This window comes from Pezoporus wallicus, unplaced genomic scaffold (assembly GCF_028554395.1).
Source record: "Pezoporus wallicus isolate ANWC-B61680 ecotype Strahan unplaced genomic scaffold, APGP_CSIRO_Pwel_v1 contig_8542, whole genome shotgun sequence".
NCBI lineage: Eukaryota > Metazoa > Chordata > Aves > Psittaciformes > Psittacidae > Pezoporus > Pezoporus wallicus.
In genome coordinates, this window is record NW_026640148.1 from 3,686,336 (window position 1) to 3,706,856 (window position 20,521).

The 20,521-nt window shown below is 38.1% G+C and overlaps 1 protein-coding gene across 3 annotated transcripts in view; it reads left to right on the plus strand.

Annotated features, from left to right (window-relative positions):
* ARHGEF3 (Rho guanine nucleotide exchange factor 3) overlaps positions 1–20,521 on the plus strand; it is a 120,888-nt gene that overhangs the window by 30,511 nt on the left and 69,856 nt on the right. For all 3 annotated transcript variants that reach the window (XM_057417656.1, XM_057417657.1, XM_057417658.1), the window contains one exon: positions 11,115–11,181. In XM_057417656.1, the coding sequence (XP_057273639.1) occupies positions 11,115–11,181 (67 nt within the window). The remainder of the gene's footprint in view (positions 1–11,114; positions 11,182–20,521) is intronic.

Sequence of the window (20,521 nt, forward strand, 5' to 3'; positions counted from 1 at the left end):
GGTATCCATGGCCATAAAGGAAGTGGTAACTAATTTTGCATCTTCATTGATCAAATCAGCATCTGTTTGGATTTCTTCTATTGAAGAAGGAAAGCAACTAAATACTTGTGTTTGTTAAGGTAATCGGTAACAAATCTCATAACTAACATAAAATAAGAAAGATATAGGCCTTCCTGGTTCCAGGCATGGACAGCCAATCTTACCTTGAAAGAGATGAGGAAATTTTCTCCATTGACAGATCAACCCATCACTGGTCCCAAAATCCTCCATCTCTTGTCTGATCCATGTGAACACGTGGATTCCTGGTTTTGCAGGAAGTGTATTAATTCAGAAGGAATAGTAATAAAAAAAATCAGTGTGTGTTCACACCTGGGACAAAACAACAAATACATATGTTCAGAGTCATCACTGGTATCATGTTATTTTATAATTATAGGATTTTGTACTTGTAACAAGATTATTTGTCGAAGTTTTCTGTGTGCTTTTGTAAAGTGGTCGTGGGCTGAAATGCCTGTAATGTAGTTAGTGTGTTTATATTGAAGAGACTAGAAACCATAACTTATTTCTGGCAGAAGCAGAGGTAAGTGAACATTTTCTGTCCTGTGTTGAAACTTTGACTGGGGCTTTAACAGAACAATAGTTTCAACAGGTTTTACTCTACTGCATTCAGGGTTTCTATAGTAATTACTATGGCAACAGTGATGCAGAAAATGTTCCCACAGGAACCCAGCTGTGAATAATAACTAACTACTGAAAATGTTTTGCTTTTCCATCTCAGGTGAAATAGCCCTTCAGAAATTATGAATAATGAAAGTGTGGAGGTTTTTTTGTATACTTAATGGGAAGTCATTCTGCTACATAAAAATCCAGTTATTATGAAAGGGGTGTTTGGTTTCAGACACCTTTTGAATGTAGTGCTGAAGCCTCCTCCCTCAGACCAGTGAAGAGTGTTAAAAACATTAGGTGTTAAATTTGGCACTGGCTTCAAATGTTTCATGTTGTAAAGAAACTTCCAATGCCAAATATGTAGTACAAAGTCCTCTGCTCAGAAATTATAACTTAGCTTTTATTAGCAGCATTGTTATGTAAATGCGTTTACATAATTCTTGATGATAAAACTATCTTGGTAGCCTTCTGACCTCACTGTGCAATGAAGATCAAGATCACAACAGTCACATGGTAGAGGTCAGTATTTGTTGACTTCAGTGTCTATTTATAAACTGCCTTCAAAAACTCTGCAGAAATAAATTTGTCAGTGTTTGTGTTAAACAGAATATCCTGATGTCAGAGGATGCATTATTTATTGAAACTGTTGTTGAATCTAGGTCTGCTTGAATGCATAAACTGGCCTTTGTGCATCTAGTTGTCTTGTTTGTGTTTATTTCACTTTAATTTAGAACAAAGGGGAAACCGGTCTGGTGTTTATGATATGCATGAACTTTTAAACTGAAAGCATATTTGGGCTTGATTTGGTACCTCTGCTGTCATAGAGTAGGACAAAATGCTTATGGAGCTCAGGGGATTTATGGCCACAAAAAGAAGTTTAATGAGTTGCATCAAAGGAACTGAAACAAGGGAAATGAAAGTAATGGATATTGAAAGGGCACTGCTTATTCTTTTCAAGATCTAAAAGAATATGTTAAAACTGAATAAGAAAATTATTAAGATCACTTTGTTAAACATGAGGCGAAAAGAGTTTTCTAAGCCTAGGGGTCTGATAGTTGCTCTTGCAGTTATTTATGCAACTTAAGAATTGCTGTGCAGATGGAAATGAAGATGAAATCACTGTTTCCTTTGGGTACCTGCGGTGGACAGTCTGCTAATAATGCAAGTGAAATCTTACAAATCAAAATGTCTTTGGGTCTAAAAGGTGCTTAGTTTGATCTTGATGTATGTATATACCACATATTGCTTTAAACTTTGATTCAGGGTCCCTTGTAGTTAATTTTGGTGCATATAATGTAACTTGAGGTAAAACAAATTCAGTATACTGGCAACTTATTAAAGATAACTGGTTGCATTGGGTACATAAGTAAAAATGTTTGCTTGCCTCAGATATTTCAGCTGTTTCTTAAGTATTTTGTTAAACTTAGTTGTGTTTATCATATCAGATTGGAAATGTGTTCTCCTGGATTTCTTATTACCCTAAAAGAAAAAAAAGGTGTTTGGTGGGTTTTTATCTTTAAAAACAGCACCCAAAGTGGGGAAGGGGGGGAAATCCCAAGTCATGGTACTTTAAATTTCTGAATAAAAAGCTGTACCAAGAGGGAAAGGTTGTTTGAAAAAATTGAAGCTTTTCCCTCAGACTTTCTATAAATATTGAAACTCTTTCCTGTGAAAGGTTTTGTTATTGATAAATTGGTAAATTCTTGACTTTTTAATTTAACTTCTTAATTAACTGATAATGCCTAAAGTTTGTGAGAAGTTCTGTTGCCTGTGTTTTAGCTTCGGCATCGTGAAATACTGCTCATGTGCTGAGGATGACTTGGTATGCTGCAGAATGTAACCTTTGGTGAGGTTTTCATGTCCAAGTTATTGAGCTATATGTGACAAAATAGCTAAATGGCATTTGCCATGACAGCCTGCAGTCCTTCAGACATGGCAGAGGGCAGAACTAGAGTGCCCATAAAATTGTGTTATAATCAGATATTTGTTGGGGGGTGGTTACTGTACGCTGAAGTTAAGTCATGGGCATGATTGCATGCACTTGGAGAAGGTTAGTTTATTAGCTCCAGTGGTGACATCCCTGTAACATCCTGTTATGATTTCGATCTAAAACTTTCTAGTCTGTCTCCATAGAAATTACAAGAGTGGTTCTTGTCACTCAGTGTAAGATTATTCTTCATGCAAGAATAATCTTTCTCAATGAAACTGTATTCTGAAAGTTACAGTCCTTTATAAATGAACACATTTAATAAAAGCAGGTTTCCTTCCTTGACTGACTGGCTTGATGCCATATACTTCAGAGCAAGGTGTGAAAACATCTTACAGCGCTCTTTAGAAGGTGTGCAGGAATTCTTTGCTTTTCAACATGGAGAAGCCTCTAAATTGGCTTAATAACCATCCTATTTGACTTTTTTTGCCTTTTCAGTTGATGTAGAAGCTATAATGCATAAAAAGATGAAGCTGCAAATGAAGGGATAAAGAAATAGCAGTATAGGAGTTATAAAATCATGGATTGACTTGCCCCCAAATGTTACTTTGGGGGCAAGTTAAGTAGTGTTGCCGTCTCTATTCTGATCTTTCTAAAAGCCTGTTGGTCAGCCACAGCTTTTCAGGAGCTCATGTTTACCTTCACTGAGAGAGCCAGACAATGTGAATCCAAACAAAAAGGACTTTCAGAAAACTCCCATTTCCTTTCTCAAGAACATGATGTGATTGCACTTGACTGGTGCAATTTGAGGGTGTTAGTAGCTCCTCTACAGGCTTAAAATGCAGTTTGGTTGTGTTTCACAAATTGCTAAGAAATCCCTCGTATGCTTTCTCTGGGTGAACCTTTTTGTTTCTATCTAACCAGTAGCTATACAGTCTTGCTAAACTAAGTGGATTTCCCAGCCATAGGTTCTCAATGGCAGCTTCTATTTTGAAATCAAAATGGAATAGACTTGTTCTCAACTTGAGCATGAATATTGTGATGTTTCTGCCCGAGGCTTGCTTTTTCTCAGGCTTTCATGATGGCAGCCATTTAAGCATTATCATCAGATCTTTGTTTTTCCCATGGGCCAGAGGATCTTATCTTGATGGCTGGCTGTGTAGGGTGGAGATGAGCAAGCAAGCATTTCTTTTTAATGAGGAGTTCTCTTTGTAAAGAATTCAGCACGTTTCCGTGATACAACAGTGGGATGAAGTAATAACTAAAAATTAACAAACGTTACTGCTATTTCTCCTTCCTAGGATTCTTGAAACGGTACAGGAATAATTTTAGGCTGTGCATTCAGAGTGAGCCAGTGAATAATCTTTCTGATCTTACAGTGATATTTTGTTACAGAAACTAAGACAGGACTCTCTTCTCACCCTCCCTAGCATTAGCCATACCTTTGTCAAACAGCAGAAAAGCCTGCAGCCTCCTCCTGGCTAGTAGCCAGGGCTTTTTGTTTCAGTTTGGAATAGAGTTCATATATGTCAAGGGGGATGCTTTTATAGTCATGCATATCAGACATTATTTACTGCATTCATCTGCAGTAGTTATAGATTAAGAAACATGTTTAAGGCTTTAAAACAAGCCCGTATTTCTTCAGAAGATGAAATGTTACAACATTAGGAATATCTGATTTTTAGATAGAAATGTAGAATTTTATGTGATCTTCAGCTTTTTTTCCTCTTCCATAAAATTAGTATTAATTTCTACAGAAAATTATTCAAATACAGAAATAAGAAAAAATACATTTTGCAGCTTCTTTGGGGTTTATTAGTGATGGGCTATTTTATGGTGCTGTGCGTGGGTTCATAGTATAAGTAAAGATGTTCTGAAGAAAGCATGGGAAAAGAGTAGGTGTGGGACAGCTCACTTTTAGATGTACCTACTTCAGTGCTGCTGTTTTCATCTGTGTAGAGCCAGATTCACAAGGGCTGGTTTTCGTTCTTAATACATTTATGGCACGTAGTGCATGATAATAGGACAATAAAAGATTATGTTAGTATTCAGGAAGTCAGCCCAGCTAGTAAAAACCAGCCATCTGTTTGGGTTATTTTCCTTGGTGGGTATTTTTGTTTCCCTCAAGGTAGTAAGTGTTCAATTACATTAGTTTATTATTGTACATTAATTCAAATATCTGTAACTTAAAATGTCCAAGAGAAATCAGTATTGTTCAGAATTATTATTCAGAGCTAAAATGCTCCTGTGTATCTCAGGCTTCACCAGCTAAACCATGTTGAATTTTTTTCTTTGTAATTAGTATCACAAATCTCCCAGTATGTTAAAATAAAAGTGCTTTTCTGAACAGTACATAGTGTACGCTTTTGATAGGTTGAGCAGATGACATTACAAAGAGAAGTTCTGAATAGTACATGCTATTTATTATTTAACAGTATCTTCATAAAATATTCACAGCTGTAGTAACCTTTCTTTTTTTTTGCGGACTGAAAAGAATTTTTACTTAGTGCAGCTTGTCTCTAAGTGATTTGAGCTTTCCTTTTATTATCTGAGAGAGTATTCATGTAGATTGGTGAAATGCGCTTTTATCTTCAAACAGATGTAGCAGCTGAGTAGTTTTAAACAAAGCGCACACAGCTTGGATGTTGATATCTAAAAAAATACTGTTGTAGTCAGTGATTCTGTGTGCAGGAGGACTGCAGGATCAGATGAAGATGTAAAAGTTATGTGAGCTTAATGTAAACTGGCATAAATTGTTCATTTATCTTGTCATGCTTCAGGAAAGATAACACACTTTTGTTAGTAAATGTAGCAGAAGCTTTAAAACATTCAGTGCATGCTGGAGTCTTTAGATTCCTTTATACACGTATCTGTTGTCATTATAATGTACAGCACAGTAAAGGTTGCACAAAAAACCTCCACTGATTTGTTTGGGGAATCATATTAATTTGGTGTCTGAAAACTGTGTCTAAATAAAGAATTCAATGAGGATGTCTTTGTCCAACAGACGTTTACACTGTATCTATTCATAGTACCATGTGTGAGGGAACCTAAACAGAAAACTCTGCACAGCTGAAGAATGAAAGCATTATTTTATGACTTTTAATTCTTTTTTCTTAGTATTGTCAACAAAATTCTGGGGACCATAACTGGGTTCTGTCCTGAGTTGTGTGCAGAAAGACTAGCTAAAGGTCATATCCAGTCACTGCAAAAATTACAGTTTCATTGATCTGTAAATGTTACTGCCACTGGTAAAAGGTGAGAAGAAAAAAAATCAAGTTTTAATTTAAGTTCCAAGGTGGAACTGGAATATGCAAGGTATGTACTTACTCAGCTAAAGTTGTTTGGGGTTTTTTTTTTTTTTTTTGTGAAATCATTTTAAGAAGGATCAGTGTTTTGTTTCCTGTTGCAAGTTGTCCTGGGTTCAGCAGTAGCAGTCATTTTTCTCCTTCTTGGTAGCTGGTGCAGTGCTGTGTTTTGACTTTTGCCCTGAGAACAGCGCTGATAACGCTGATATTCTTAGTTACTGCTCAAATGTTTTAGTCTGACCAAGGACTTTGTGAGCCTCATGCTCTGCCAGGGAGGAGGGGAAGCCGGGAGGAAGCAGAGACAGGACACCTGACCCAAACTGACCAAAGAGGTATTCCATACCACAGCACGTCATGCCCAGGATGTAACTGAGAGTTACCTGGAAGGGCAAGTTGACGGCGTGGTTGGACGAGGTATCAGTTGGTGCTCGGTCGGGCTGGGGAGGGGTGAGCGGTTGTATTCTCTTCCCTTGTTATTTCCCTTATCATTATTATCATTGGTGGTAGCAGTAGTGATTTGTGTTATACCTTAGTTGCTAGACTGTTCTTATCTCAGCCTGTGGGAGTTGCATTCTTTTTGATTCTCCTCTCCATCCCTCTGGGAGGAGGGGGAGGGAGGAAGGAGGGGGAGGGAGTGAAGGAGCTGTGTGGTTGGGTTTAAACCACAACATCTGAGCAACTAAGTTGTGAAGACTCCATTTTGCATGACTTACTTTGCCAGGGTTAGAGTTTAAAGGTTAAATGGAAGGTGAACAGTTAAAATATATACTGAAGAGGAGGAGGAGAAGGAATTTGACACTCAGACTTGGCTGCAAGTTAAGTGTCTTCACCAGTTAGTTGCCTATCCAAGTGACAGGCCTCTGCTTGCACTTTTCTCAGATTGGATGAACTTGGTTTCAGGCTTTTATTTCCAAGGTAAACTTACCATAGAGATCTCCAAACCAAGCTCAGCTGACAGGTTTGGTGACCCTCTCCCTCCTACAGCCTGAAGAGTCTCTACATAATCCCACCTTCTAGTCTTTCATTCTTAAAGCTGCGGTAGTGGGGAGAAAATGTTTTTGTGACTTCTAGCTAAATGAAGAAAGATCCATCTTTAAGAAAGGTCAAGTATTATATATTACAGCTTTTAAATTACTGCTGTAAGTAATTGTGGGGATGAACTCCTCTCTTTTCCTCACACATTATGTACTTCTTTTTCTCAGCCACGACCTTAGTGTGTGATAACCTATTTGATGTATTTCAAGAGTGCTAGTCACAGTGCATGCAGTTGCAGTAACCATCCCCATCTTGTTCATGACATCTGAAAAGTCTTACTGTATTATCCAGGTAATTTATTTTAGACTTAGGTGCCTAAGTCAGATTTGGTTGTCACTGTTAACACCTGTTAATTTGTCTCCTCTTTCCATCTTTAAGCTAACATTTTATTTCGTTCTGTCTGCTACCTACTTATGCCAGTGCTGACTTTTATTATTGGTCTGGTAAATTATTTCCAAACCAAGTGGTTCTAATACACATAGTGATATAATATCCCTCCTATCAAAGCATAACATTTATTGGTTATTAAAAAATAGAATCTGTTGACAGTTCTGTAGCTTTGTGGTTTTGTGTATAGATTATCAAATAGCAGTTTAGTATTTTAATAGTTTTGTAATAGAGGCAGGCTGTTTCTTCATTAGCTTATATACTACTAAAATTCAGAAAAGAATTACCCAGTAAACAGAATGTTCAGAAGTAACAGGAGTAGTGCCCTATACAAAAATAGCAAGACATTGATTTATTTGAAAGAATCTGCAATATTCTCATTTTCAGTACGGTTCCCACTGATGTTGACAGGAAGATTAAGAGATCAAAATAACTTGAAGATAGTGAAGGACCAAACTTAACACTGTAATAAGGTGTTGGTTTTGATAGAACTGTATTTTGTTACTTGAGGTGCAGTTGAAAACCAGAACTTCTGTTTTACTTCATTTTGATTTATGGGTTTATTCAGCTGAAAAATGCTGGTTCAGGATGGTGGTTATAAACAATTTATTAATATGGTTAGCCTAGACAATTTCTAGTTATGGGAGCAGTGAGATTTCTAACCAGTCTGTCAGTAAGATAATGGCATGGTACTTTTGCAGCCTTAATATCTTGGTAAGTTTGAGACTAGCTGTATGAAATGCTTGCTTGTAATGGGAAACTAAACTTGATGTGTTCACTGTGTTACAAGCTTAAGCTTTGAATACCTCTGACAGAATAAAAATTAGGAAAGTAGTGGCCAGGCCAGACGCATAAAAGCAGAAGTTTTTGAAGAAATGCTTTAAGGTAGTCCATAGGGTGGAAAGTAAATTTAATGCTTCAGCCTGATTTCTGCTCATTAGAAGAGCTGTGCACACAGTGGGAAAAAAAAAAAAAACAGTTTGCAAAGAGTTTAGTTACACCCTGTGTATGTATCAGATCAGGCCAGTGAGTCATGGAGGAGCATACAGGGATTTCAATGTTTCACTGCCTCTTTAATTAATTCCTTTTAGTAAAACTGGCTTGTTTCATTAGGCTGCTGCATTTAAGGCTCTTTAATAACACTACAATAGTATTAAAATAATAAAATAATAGAGAGGTTCATTCTCACTGAAATGAAGTTAAGGCTCTTGACTGATAAGGAAGGAGGATACCTATTGTGAAAACTGGCAAAATACAGATTTAATATTGTCTGACCTCCATGAGGACTGGCTGTTGTTGTGTAGTCTGGGGTGCTTTCAGTGAATGGGAAAGTTACAGATCGATGATAATATGGTTAGTCATCACTCTTCTAGTGGATGGCTGTTGCTTTAGTATAGATGAATGATACAACAAACTTATTGCTTATTACAGAGTTCTCAGTTCTTGTTATAGAATGATTGTGGGAGAGATAATTTTTAATGAAGTTTTCTTTTCCCTTGTAACTGTCCATCGTAAATTCTGCTATACTGAAAATTGAATGTCTTTTATTTCCCCTATATTCAGCTTAACTAAACCAGAACTAGTGCAATTCTGAATTAACTGAGAAAATAAAGGCATGAACAGCATTAAAATATCAAAATAAAAATGCAGAAATGGAAGTTTAAACATGAGGTTTTATTTTATTTTTTAAAGTTCCTAAGGAGTACAACTCTCTATAGAAAGTTCCCAGTACTGACTGGTTCTGCTGTGAGACTACCTGTGAATAAAAATGGTTCAAAACACTGATAGGGCAGTTTCTAAACTGTGTAAATTGTTGTTGTTAATCACACTTTTCTCCTTCCATAAAGTTAAAGTTCCAGTGAGGCTTTTGGGTTAGAAATTCAGTTTTATATATTTTAACTTGGAAAGCTGTAATAGAAAGATTTATTAGAGGGATGATTTTTAATGGTAACTAAAGGTTGTCATGTATGCTGCCTTGTGTTTTTCAATGATTTTATCAATGTGTTTCAAATACTGATATTCTTCCTGGTTGGCTGGCTGTTAGAATGAAAAACCAGTAAGACTTACATTGTGGTTTAAGCCCAGCCAGTAACTCAGAACCATGCAGCCACTCGCTCACTCCCCCCTCCTTTCTCCCTCAGCTCCCAGAGGGATAGGGAGGAGAATCAAAAGAATGTAACCCCCATGGGTTGATACAAGAACACTCCAGTAACTAAGGTATAACATCAAACCACTGCTGCTGCCACCAATAATAATAATGATAAGGGAAATAACAAGGGAAGATAATACAACCGCTCACCACCTGCCAACTGATACCCAGCCTGACCTGAGCAGAGATCTAGCCCTTACAGTTAACTCCCCCCAGTTTCTATACTGTGCATGATGTGCTGTGGTATGGAATACCTCTGTAGTTAGTTTGGGTCAGGTGTCCTGTCTCTGCTTCCTCCGGCTTCCCCTCTTCCCTGGCAGAGCATGAGACTCAGAAAGTCCTTGGTCAGAGTAAAGATTACTGAGCAGCAACCAAAAACATTGGTGTTATCAGCGCTGCTCCCAGGCCAAAAGTCAAAAACACAGCACTGCACCAGGTACCAAGAAAGAGAAAAACAACTGCTACTGCTGAAGCCAGGACAACTTGCATCTCAGCCTTTGATGTTACAAAAATGGCTGTGATTATGTGTTTTGTGTAAATCCATCTACTGTGATCATTTGCTCGCTGGTGTGTTTTAACATACATAAGAAAAATGTCAGCAAATATTTTACACCAAAATAGAGAAGATAGAAAAAAAGAGGAAACTACTGCTATCCTGCCTCTACAGAAAAGAAACCGGGGCACACTGTGTTGGAGTCCTTCAGGAGCTATAAGTAGCAGCAGTGACTCATGAATATCTCATGTGTTAGTCCAGTGCTTTAACTGCAAATGTGTTCTGTTGTTGTTGGGTGGTGAGGTTTGACAGGCAGCCATTTAATTTGCTATTTTTTAACGAAGTTTTTTGTTCCTGTTGTTATTTATGATGGCTTCTGTAATCTGTATAATTGTATGGTTGGAGTTGCAGTGTGCTCAGCGCTTAGGTCTCGCTGTCAAACAATTTGTTGGTTTGGTCAGCTACAACAGGTCAGTCAAGCTTTGATCTGACTTCATGTATAAAATCTCAGCAATGTTTGCCTACATTTTGTTAAGTCATTTAAGATCTTACTGGTGAAAAGCACTTATTAAGAGTGGAGAATGCTACAGTTGCTTTTCAGAAATAATTGTGCAGGGATAATTATAGGGTAGGAGAAAGGTTTTTGGAAGGAGTAAAAACAGAAGTCAGCTTATTTTTTTCAGCGTCACACAAAGGTACGGCTAGCTTGCTTTACACTGGGGCTTCACATAGCTTTCCTGTTAGGATTAAAGGCTCTTCAGTGTCCCCATCAAGTACAGCTGGCAGTCTGCACCATCTTGCATCACATGGCATAATTGCAGTTTCATAGATCCACACTGTTCAGGTCAGGGTTGTCTCTGGTTGTTGAAGATGAGTAGGAGTAACGAGTTGTTGTCAGACATCAAGTCACTGTGTCTCTGAAGGTTGTGACATCAAGTCACTGTCTCTGCCATGTCTCTTAGCTCTCCATCTGAATTAAAACATTTAACTAAACTGAAGAGAGAAACCCATCAGAAGGACAGCCAAGGATATCTAAGGTGTCTTAGTACTTGAAGACTTTTTCTTTTCTCTATCTGTTAATCATTCTGTTGCTGATACAGAAAATGAGACAGCTGAAAATATAACACTTTCCTTTGTCTCATCTGGCAGGCCGAAACAACAGCAACAGAACAACTTTTCCTTGTTTCCTTCTACCAAGGGCTGGAATTTCAGAGGGGTAAGTTTTTGATATTATTTTGGTCATACTCTGTAACATTCCCTCCTGCTTCATTTCTGTTTGGGTGGCTGAGCAAGTAAATATGGAAGCATGTGTGTTCCAACAGTAATTAATTGAAAAGGTATATGAAGAAGCAATACAAGTGAAACAGAGAACCTTAATATCTGCTGGTGATATAAAGGAGCTTTTATTTGTGTCTGCTTCAGGTTTCAGAGTTGTACTTCTCATGTAGATTAATTCTTTGAGATTCATTTTCTTCACTCTTTGTCCCCTGCAGAAGGACCTTTTGTCAGGGACTGTAGAGATAGGACAAGGGGTGATGGGTTCAGACTTAAACAGGGGAGATTTAGGTTGGGTATAATGAAGAAATTCTTTACTGTTAGATAAGTGAGTTACTGGAATAGGTTGCGTAAGGAAGTTGTGAATGCCCCATCCCTGGCTGTGTTCAAGGCCAGGTTGGACAGGGCCTTGAGTGACAGGGTTTAGTGGAAGGTATCCCTGCCCGCGGAAGGGTGTTGGAATTAGGTGATCTTTAAGGTTCTTTCCAACCCAAACCATCCTGTCATTCTGTGATTTGTTGAAAAACTGAATGTGATGGTGGTGGCATTCAGATGTCAATAGTGTGTTTGCCTTGTAAGTACTGTAGCCTAGGATACAGTCTAGGAGAAGGAGCTGTCACTACATATTGTATTTAAGTCATAGTCTTATTGTAATCTTTTGGTTAAAGGGCTTATCTGCCTTGCAAACTTCATTTGGTATAATAAATTATCATTACCTGTAATATGGACTGACCTACACTGAATCTACAGAGTTCAGGTTTGTATATAGGAGACCATATAAATGTATTTTCTCTGAGCTTCTTCCAACAAAACATTTAAGTACCCCAGGCACATCCCAGGCACAGCCACAGGTTGGGCAAAGAAGAGATTCAGAGCAGCCCTGCGTGGAAGGACTTGGGGGTGTTGGTCGATGAGAAAATGAACATGAGCCGGCTTCAGTGTGTGCTTGCAGCCCAGAAAGCCAACCATATCCTGGGCTGCATCAAAAGGAGCGTGACCAGCAGGACGAAGGAGGTGATCCTGCCCCTCTACTCTGCTCTTGTGAGACCTCACCTGGAGTCCTGGTGTCCTCAACATAAAAAGGACATGGAACTGTTGGAACAAGTCCAGAGGAGGCCACAAGGATGATCAGGGGACTGGAGCACCTCCCATATGAAGACAGGCTGAGAAAGTTGAGGCTGTTCAGCCTGGAGAAGAGAAGGCTGCGTGGAGACCTCATAGCAGCCTTCCTGAATCTGAAGGGGGCTTATAAGGATGCTGGGGAGGGACTCTTCATTAGGAACTGTAGTGACAGGACAAGGGGTAACGGGTTAAAACTTAAACAGGGGAAGTTTAGATTGGATATAAGGAGGAAATTCTTTCCTGTTAGGGTGGTGAGGCACTGGAATGGGTTGCCCAGGGAGGCTGTGAATGCTTCATCCCTGGCAGTGTTCAAGGCCAGCTTGGACGGAGCCTTTGGTGACATGGTTTAGTGTGAGGTGTCCCTGCCCATGGCAGGGGGGTTGGAACTAGATGATCTTAAAGTCCTTTCCAACCTTAACTATTCTATGATTCTAAAAACCGAGAAGGTGGTTAAGCACCTCATGTCACATTGTGTTCATCTACCTGTCCTCACTTTGCAGTCGGTTCACAGATTTTTGCTTTTTATGCCTGTGTACCATGCTGATAAAGTGAGTTTGTTAAAGCATCCTTGAACAAACACCAACGTAAACCTCAAAGATAGATAAGGAAGGCCCAGGTGATAAACATATACCAAGGAAACTCCTCTGCACTTCGCTTTGGCTCTTCTTTCTTAAATTTATTTTATCAGAAGTTTTTTTTTCTGTGTTGAGCAGCAGCTCGTTCAAGCCCTATGTTAGAGATCACACTTAATTCTGTCAGTGGGGATTTCCATTACAAGGTGATCTCATTTATGTGTATCCACCAATGCTGTCATTTTCAGATAATAGTAGCAGTTACTTCCTGAAGTTTGGGCAATGTTTAGGTATCAATGGAGAGAAGGGAGGTTTTTTTTTTAATTTTTTTTTTAATACGGAATTAAATTAAATTCAGACATACAGTCTAAATTTAAAATTTCTTAAGGCAGTGTACTCTCTCTGCTCTCTGCTCCTCCTGCATGTACACAAAGCACTGGGTTAATTTGGTCTTGGAAGAGGTTGTATGGTCAGGTATCCAGCAGATAGATGATTCTAGAGGGAAGGTATTTCTAGTGAGAAGTGTAATTTTGGAGGAAGAACACGGTACGTGTAGAAACAAGAATATTGCAAGCTGGAAGGATAGTGTGGTAGGAAAACCAGAACATGAAAGATTAGGTAGTTGATGTGGTATTTAGAAAAGGATTAAAGCAAAGAAAGATACTGGGTATGAGATAGCAGAAGGAAAGAGGGGGGAGCTGCAACTTAGGAAGAGGAATACTTAGGATGGGGAAAGCAAAGCTGTGAAAGATGTGTGGAAATGGATACTGTATTGAAATGGAGGAAAGCTCCTAAGTGTGAAAGCAGAGAGATGGAAGTATGGAGTGGAGGCAGAAGTCGTCCATAAAACACTACAGGCTTATGAGTTCAGCCTTTGCCAATACTGACCCTGGGAAGATGCCATGTGGGTGGGGAGCAGTTTGTGGTCAGGGCTTGGTAAGAAGAGGCATGAATATCTGATGGAAGGGGGTAGTTCTGAGGCAGGTGAGTTACATCTATAAAGAAAACAGCGCAAATCTCAGCACAAGAGATTGGTATTAATCCTAGTTTTGAGCTTTCTTCTGGCTGCCATTAACTCTTTTTCTTCTCATCTCCATGCCACCCTTCCCTTAAAATCTTGATGCAGATGAGTGGCTTTCCTCACCATTTGGTGCTTATACATAAGAGCCAGCAGTTCAGTATGTCTATGGAAATGATGTGTTATGTTGCCATATAGGATGATGGGAAACAGTTTTATTTAATAAAGGATCTCATCAAGTGAGGATTACATTTGTACAGTCATGCACGTGCAGTAATAGAAGATGTCAGAATTAAAGCTTCTGTGGTTGTTTGGTAGTTATGGTACAGGCTTGAGTTACACATTTGTGTGCTATTTTTTTCCATGGTAAGAGGAGTCAGGCTTATAAATAAGAAAGTTTGAATTCAAGAAGACTAAGAATCTCTCCTGAGGAGTTTCGGATTTCAGCTTCTTCATGTGCCTCCCCTCCTGCTCTCTTAAAATCACCCACTTTCTGTTTTTGGCAGCAGGATCATTTTCTAGACTTAGTTATGTGAATGGTGGGCTCATGTTACTGAAAGACTTTGAGTTATTTTTTTTTCTTATGATGTATTTAGATACGTTTGCAAAAGTAGTGATACATAATAGTCCCACTGTTGATACGATGACACTGAGAAGGCTATGAATAAGCTGCCACACAATCAAAAGAAAAGCGATTACCTGATTAATTAAGAATACTGGGGTTGTGGGTATAACTGAACAAGGTGCTGGTTTTGTCTCCACTTATCACTGTGTCTCTACTGTGGCACCAAGAGCTAGCATCATTTCCTGTATATTTTAAACAAACATCTGAACCATTATGATGGTTTCTCTGCTTTACCCCACTACGCACCAAATTTGGGTGAAGAACTTCAGTGTTAAAAATAATTAAATATTGAAATCCAAACCAACATTTTCTACTTGAAATAGTCTGAGGCATGTGTTTGGAGTGCAGTTGTCTGAAGATAGAAGGTAATTTCTAGTGTTCCTTTTTAGTTTTGCAAAAGGAAGGTGTTCCCTTTTTAGTTTTGCAAAAGCATTTGACTAACCAGGCTGCAGATGTGGTCACTTGTGAGGAAGGCTGATCTGCTTTATGAGAAGCCTGACATAAAAATGTGCTAAACATGCTGAAGGTCAAGTTTAGACATACAAGTGGTTTCTTTGCTAGGTTTGCTGCAAGTGTGTTTGTGGGGGAAAAAGGTGTCTTTCATGCCAAATGGGAAGAAGTCTGTACTTTTCAGACTATTTATGAAACAGTACATTTATTTTGTGCAGCTGACAGACTTCAGTTGCTCCTTTCAGGGTGCATGAATCAAAACAAGATAAAAGTTTCTAAGAGAGAAGTTCTTTCCTAGCTTTAAATCAATGATTAAATACATATATTACATAATTACATACTTCCACAGAAAGCACCTCTTTACCTCTCGTGGATTCTGACTGGGTTTACTTAGTGTCTGTATGCACTGATACTCAAGTGCATAAGCTTAAGCAATGTTGTTACCTGTAATAGGCTCTCTGAAGTGATATCAGACAGACCTTTATTCACAGTTGTTGAAGCAAAATTATGCACTAATGTCTGTAGATCAAATGTTCTTACATACCAGTATCTCATATTATGACCAATAAGATTTTTAAACTCAAGTTGGCATACGCATACTAAAAGGCACATGTGGTTCTCTGCTGTTTTAATATACTTGTATGTTGCATACACAATTTAAGTAGCTTCCTCCGCGGTGGGGAAAAAGTTTCCGGAGTGTAATTGACAGCATAAGCCGTGAGCAGAATAGTTACACCTGTTAAGTGTCACGGACAGACTCCTCCACCGGGGGGAGTACTGCTAGCATCCCTGCTCTCCCGTCCCTACTTTGGTACTGCCGCTTGTCTCCATGGAGTCAGTCTCCTGCTACTTCTAACCTCTGCAGTAGATTAAAGAGATGCTAAGTGGATGCTTGATCCCTGACCCGTGTTATCTTCCTTTTTCTTTGGAAAGAAAAAGTACAAATTTCATATTCCTTTTTCTCCTTTCTAACTGATGATGTGTTCCTGTGCTTGACTTGCTCCTTTTAGGTTTCTTCCCCCTTCTTCTTCTAGCAGGTTTAGGCTCTTCCATGTCAGAGTTTAATTACCCCAGCACTACTTCTCTTTTACTGTCTTTGTTCAGGCTTGCTTTTATTCTGCCTTTGTGGAGGTACTGTTGTGCCTCTGTTCAGCATTGACCTTTCTTGGGCCAGAATGTCCATGATACATGATATTGTTAAAAGTGGTAAGAAGCAATTCTGTAAGTGTTTCTGCTTTAATGTATAATAAAATATATGCTGTAACGGTAAAACCTTTATAACGGGTTTAGTAGAAGCTGAGTTTCTCTGTGGCCTTGTAGTTCGTTCTTTGGAGCGCTGCAGGAGCAGGGAGACTTTACTTCAGACTGTTGATAGCAGCGATGTAGAGGGCAATAGGAGTGTTGGAAATTCCCTCCATGATGCACAATTTGTAGTTTTCTGACTAGAGCTTATGAAGTGTACCAAGTAGATACGTGGGCCACTGATTTTTATTTGTTAAAGAGTTGGGTTTGATGTCTCGATGCTTAATCTATGAGCGGAGTTTTAAATGTTTTAGCTTATTATTGCTTTTGTTTTTGAACAAACCATTGAAATTGTTGTTGATTAGTCACAAGACTAATTTCTCTTGGAACAGCAAAGTTTACGTTGGCAAACAAATGGAGATGCTATCAGAAATTCATTGTGTGGCATTTGCGTAACTGGATAGCAGTCAATTCCATCTGCAGTTCCAAAACACACAGCAGAATTGTTGTATTCTTAATGTATACACTGAAGTTAAAAAGTAACTCAGTATAACCAGTTAGACAATTGTGAAGAATTCAAGAATGTGTTATTCCAAACTGATGTGCTGACTCAGCATGGTTTAGTTACCAAAAGTTCTATCCACAGCTTGTAATGTTAGATTAGGTATGTCAGTGTCTTGAAATTCCAGCAAAACATTGTTTGATGTATGTGTTCCTAGGTCTGTGATAAGTGGCTGTATCTTTTTGTAGGGTCAGTGGGTGGTGAAAATTATGAGGTTCTTTGCATATAGTAGTACTGCAAAAACAATGAACATGTGCTGGAGAGACACATATGAGTATTTGTAAATGGGGTATAAAGGAGGATGATGCAGGCTGGCCTTTAGTCTTCACCAGGTTTCTAGGAGTCTGGGACTTGGGCAGAAATACTTGTGCCTGTTTTATGATATGTTACTGCTCGTGCTGTCTAGAGAGCGCTGTAATGCTTAGCAGTTGCAATGTTTCATTAACTCAATTCAGTAGCAGCTTTGCAGTTTTTACCTCTAAAATAATCTGTAAGCTAAGTACAGAGCCATTAAACCTGCCCAGTTACCTAGTTTATGGGGCTACTTTCCAGTAATTATATGCTAGTTATATAAAATACACTTCAGATTTCACGTTTCTTGGGGCAGGAATTTAGAGGCATGTTCACAGAGCACTTGGCTAATGAATTCTAGAAATGAAGAGACTCTCATAGGCTTTTACATCTGCAAGACTTTCCATCATTGCTTCTATTGTAAAGGGTGGGTGTTCTGTTTATTAATGCTCAGTTATTCAATTAATATTTTGAATTTTTCTGATAAAGAAAATAGCTTGATATCTCCCATTTGAAGGAATTTCTTAAATTTCATGTTTTCACTAGATAGATACTTTATTGAAAAACACTTTATGCGGTCATTCTGTTAACATTATAGGGCTTTATTTTATGGGTCTTTAAGTGCTTTGTAGCAAGTTGATGTTTGTTCTAGGTGTGGTTTATTATTTATTATAGAAATATTCTATATATGCTGTAAAACCCTCATGCCAGCTATATTTCACATACAAACAATACTGAACTAGAAGCAACATGTGACAAAGCAGATAGCCTAAGAGAATTACAATTGGACCAGAGTTTGATGTTCTGGTATATAGCAGATTTCCTGTCTTTAATCATAGATTGGGTGTTACCTTGTACTCCTGCTGTCATTTACTACTCTTTTCTTTGCTCAACAGCAGATGAACTTGGCCCCTGTTCAATTTAAGCCAGACCAAACTCTGCCCATTTCTTTGTATTTGTTTCTCTCCACCCCACCAGTGGCTGCTCTTTGAGAACATGTGATGTGAAATTGCCGTGTCCCGTGACTTGGTTTCAGAAACTTCTAATAGTTAACAGAGTGATGCAGTTGTCAGCTGAATTTGATGCTACTCAGTCTGAGAAACCACCATTTTGGAAATAATTTTGAACTATATATTGATATTTTACTGATGCTACACTGTTTGAGATCATCAAGTTTATTTTAAAATGACTAGTGAACATAAATGGTTGCATACATGACTTTAAATTGCTTTTTTGCTTGGTTTTACTAGTCATGGTGTTTGCAGTAGAGCTTGCTGTTACTACAACCTGTTACAAAAATGTTATTAACATCGCCCTTTCCTTTTTTACCAAATCATTGTGATGGTCTGTTGTATTATTTCCTAGTGCTCAGACCGTGAAAAATGTGCTGGTCAGTGTAAGTTGATTGTAAAAGTTGCCAATTTGGCTCTGCTGTTTTGAGGAGAGCTGTTTTGAATAAAAGAAGTTTCAAATAAAAAGTAAACAAAATGGGCTACACATTTGGAAAAGGTTGCAAAGGCATTGTTTGCACAAACAGTTGGGAAATCCTCTGTGCTGTAATAGAGCTTTTGTTCAAACATCTGCCTCTCCATCTCCAGTTGTACAGGTTCTGATTTAAGTTGTCAAGTTGAACTTGTGACAGAAAGTTAAACAAAATCTTTTAAGGACCAGAAGAGAAGGAAATCCTTTTGAAAACATCTGAATGAGCTTATAAACAGTCCTTAAGAGCTGATGTAGAAAGAAAAGGAAATTTGAGTTCCTTCTGATGTTTTCACTTAGAAGAAGCAGTATGAGTGTGTTTGTTGGTACTCTCTCTGAAGACTGCTGTCCATCTGTAAAAGTGCTTTCACAGCCAGGTTCTCTCAGAGACATTTCAGTCTTAAAATGAGTCCTAATTTTTTTAATCTAAACATAAGAACAAGATTTTTCTTGAAAGCTAATACTATTTTCTGTGTTTAGAACGTACACAGCAAGTAAAAAGTATGGCCATATTTTAAAATGTAACACAAATGCACAATAAGAGCAATATGATGGTTTGTGTTATTTATAGCAGCCTGGAAACAAATTTTGTTACTACAGTAGCAACCAGAAAACAAGGTCTCAATTTTTCTAGATATCATGTAAACAAAATAACAAACTATTTTTTCTCTAAAGAACTTGTAATCTAAACAGTTGTAAGAATGTACTGGAACATTTCCTAAATAATACTAAATCAAGTTTTTAAAATAAATTCAGATCTTTTGAAGCTCTTAAATTCCACTCACGATGACAGATTTCATAATTTCTGGGTTCTGCTGCATGTTTTGAAATGGGATATTAAATTTAATGGAAGATGTATAAAGCATTGTATATAATGCAGTCCTAACATAGTTTGAGGTAATTTGGAAGTCTTGCAGAGAATTTGCCACTAATGAATGTATTTCCGAGCCTTTGGAAAGAACCAGGTCAAGCCTCTGGATCTCTACCTGACTTTAACCACAGAATTAGGAATCAGCTGACACAACCAGGCCACTTTCTAGCACGTGCCAGCATTCAAGCCTATGAGGTATTCCTCCAGGAATTTAAATTAGATAAAATGCTGTCAAAGGCAATCCAAGAGGTGACGTCTGGAGGTACCATTAAAGTGTCATAGCTCTTGTTGAAGAAATCAGTTGCTGACTGGTATCAGTTTCACATCAGCAGAAACTTTTTATTCTAATTGAGTTTTGAACAGATGAAATATTGCACCAGCTTACTAGGGACCTGTTTTCTTGAAAAATGAAGTTTGAATTGCTGTTAGCTCAGACTCAGATTGGTCTTCACATTTTTGCCTACTGGAAGTCTGCAGAATTTGAGCCTGGCAAAGCCAGCTCTGAGTTTGTAGACCTGAGCAAATCATGGAAGACTGAATAGAATAATAACAGGTCAAGAGTGAGATGTAAGGATGTAGGATACATGAAGTAATTATCTCGGTGTGTGCATATATATATCTTAATAATTTACAGGATACAAGGTGTTTAAGAAAAAGTGAAATATTACTAATTAATCAAAGGGAAAAGGAGATAATTATTCCTTTAAATTACTTTTTTTGTTTGCTCAGGCATCGTATCTTGAATCTACATATTTATTCATGTTTGACTCCTTAGTGCATGCCCATCTCTCATGGTTATTCATCATTTTTAGACTGATCTATTACTCATATGATTTAAAGAATCTTCAGTAACCTATAAGCCTCTTATTAAAACAAATTTTGAAGTACTTCTTAGAGTGGAATTAATCCGTAAATGATGTGAGCAGATGAAGTGCTATTGGCTTAGAAGTGGAATTACGCGGTTGCAGCAGGTAAAGCCTAGAATTAAATGCAAGTCCCAGGTTGGCCTCATATATTTTCAGTGCTTAAAGTATTATGGAATACCTTCA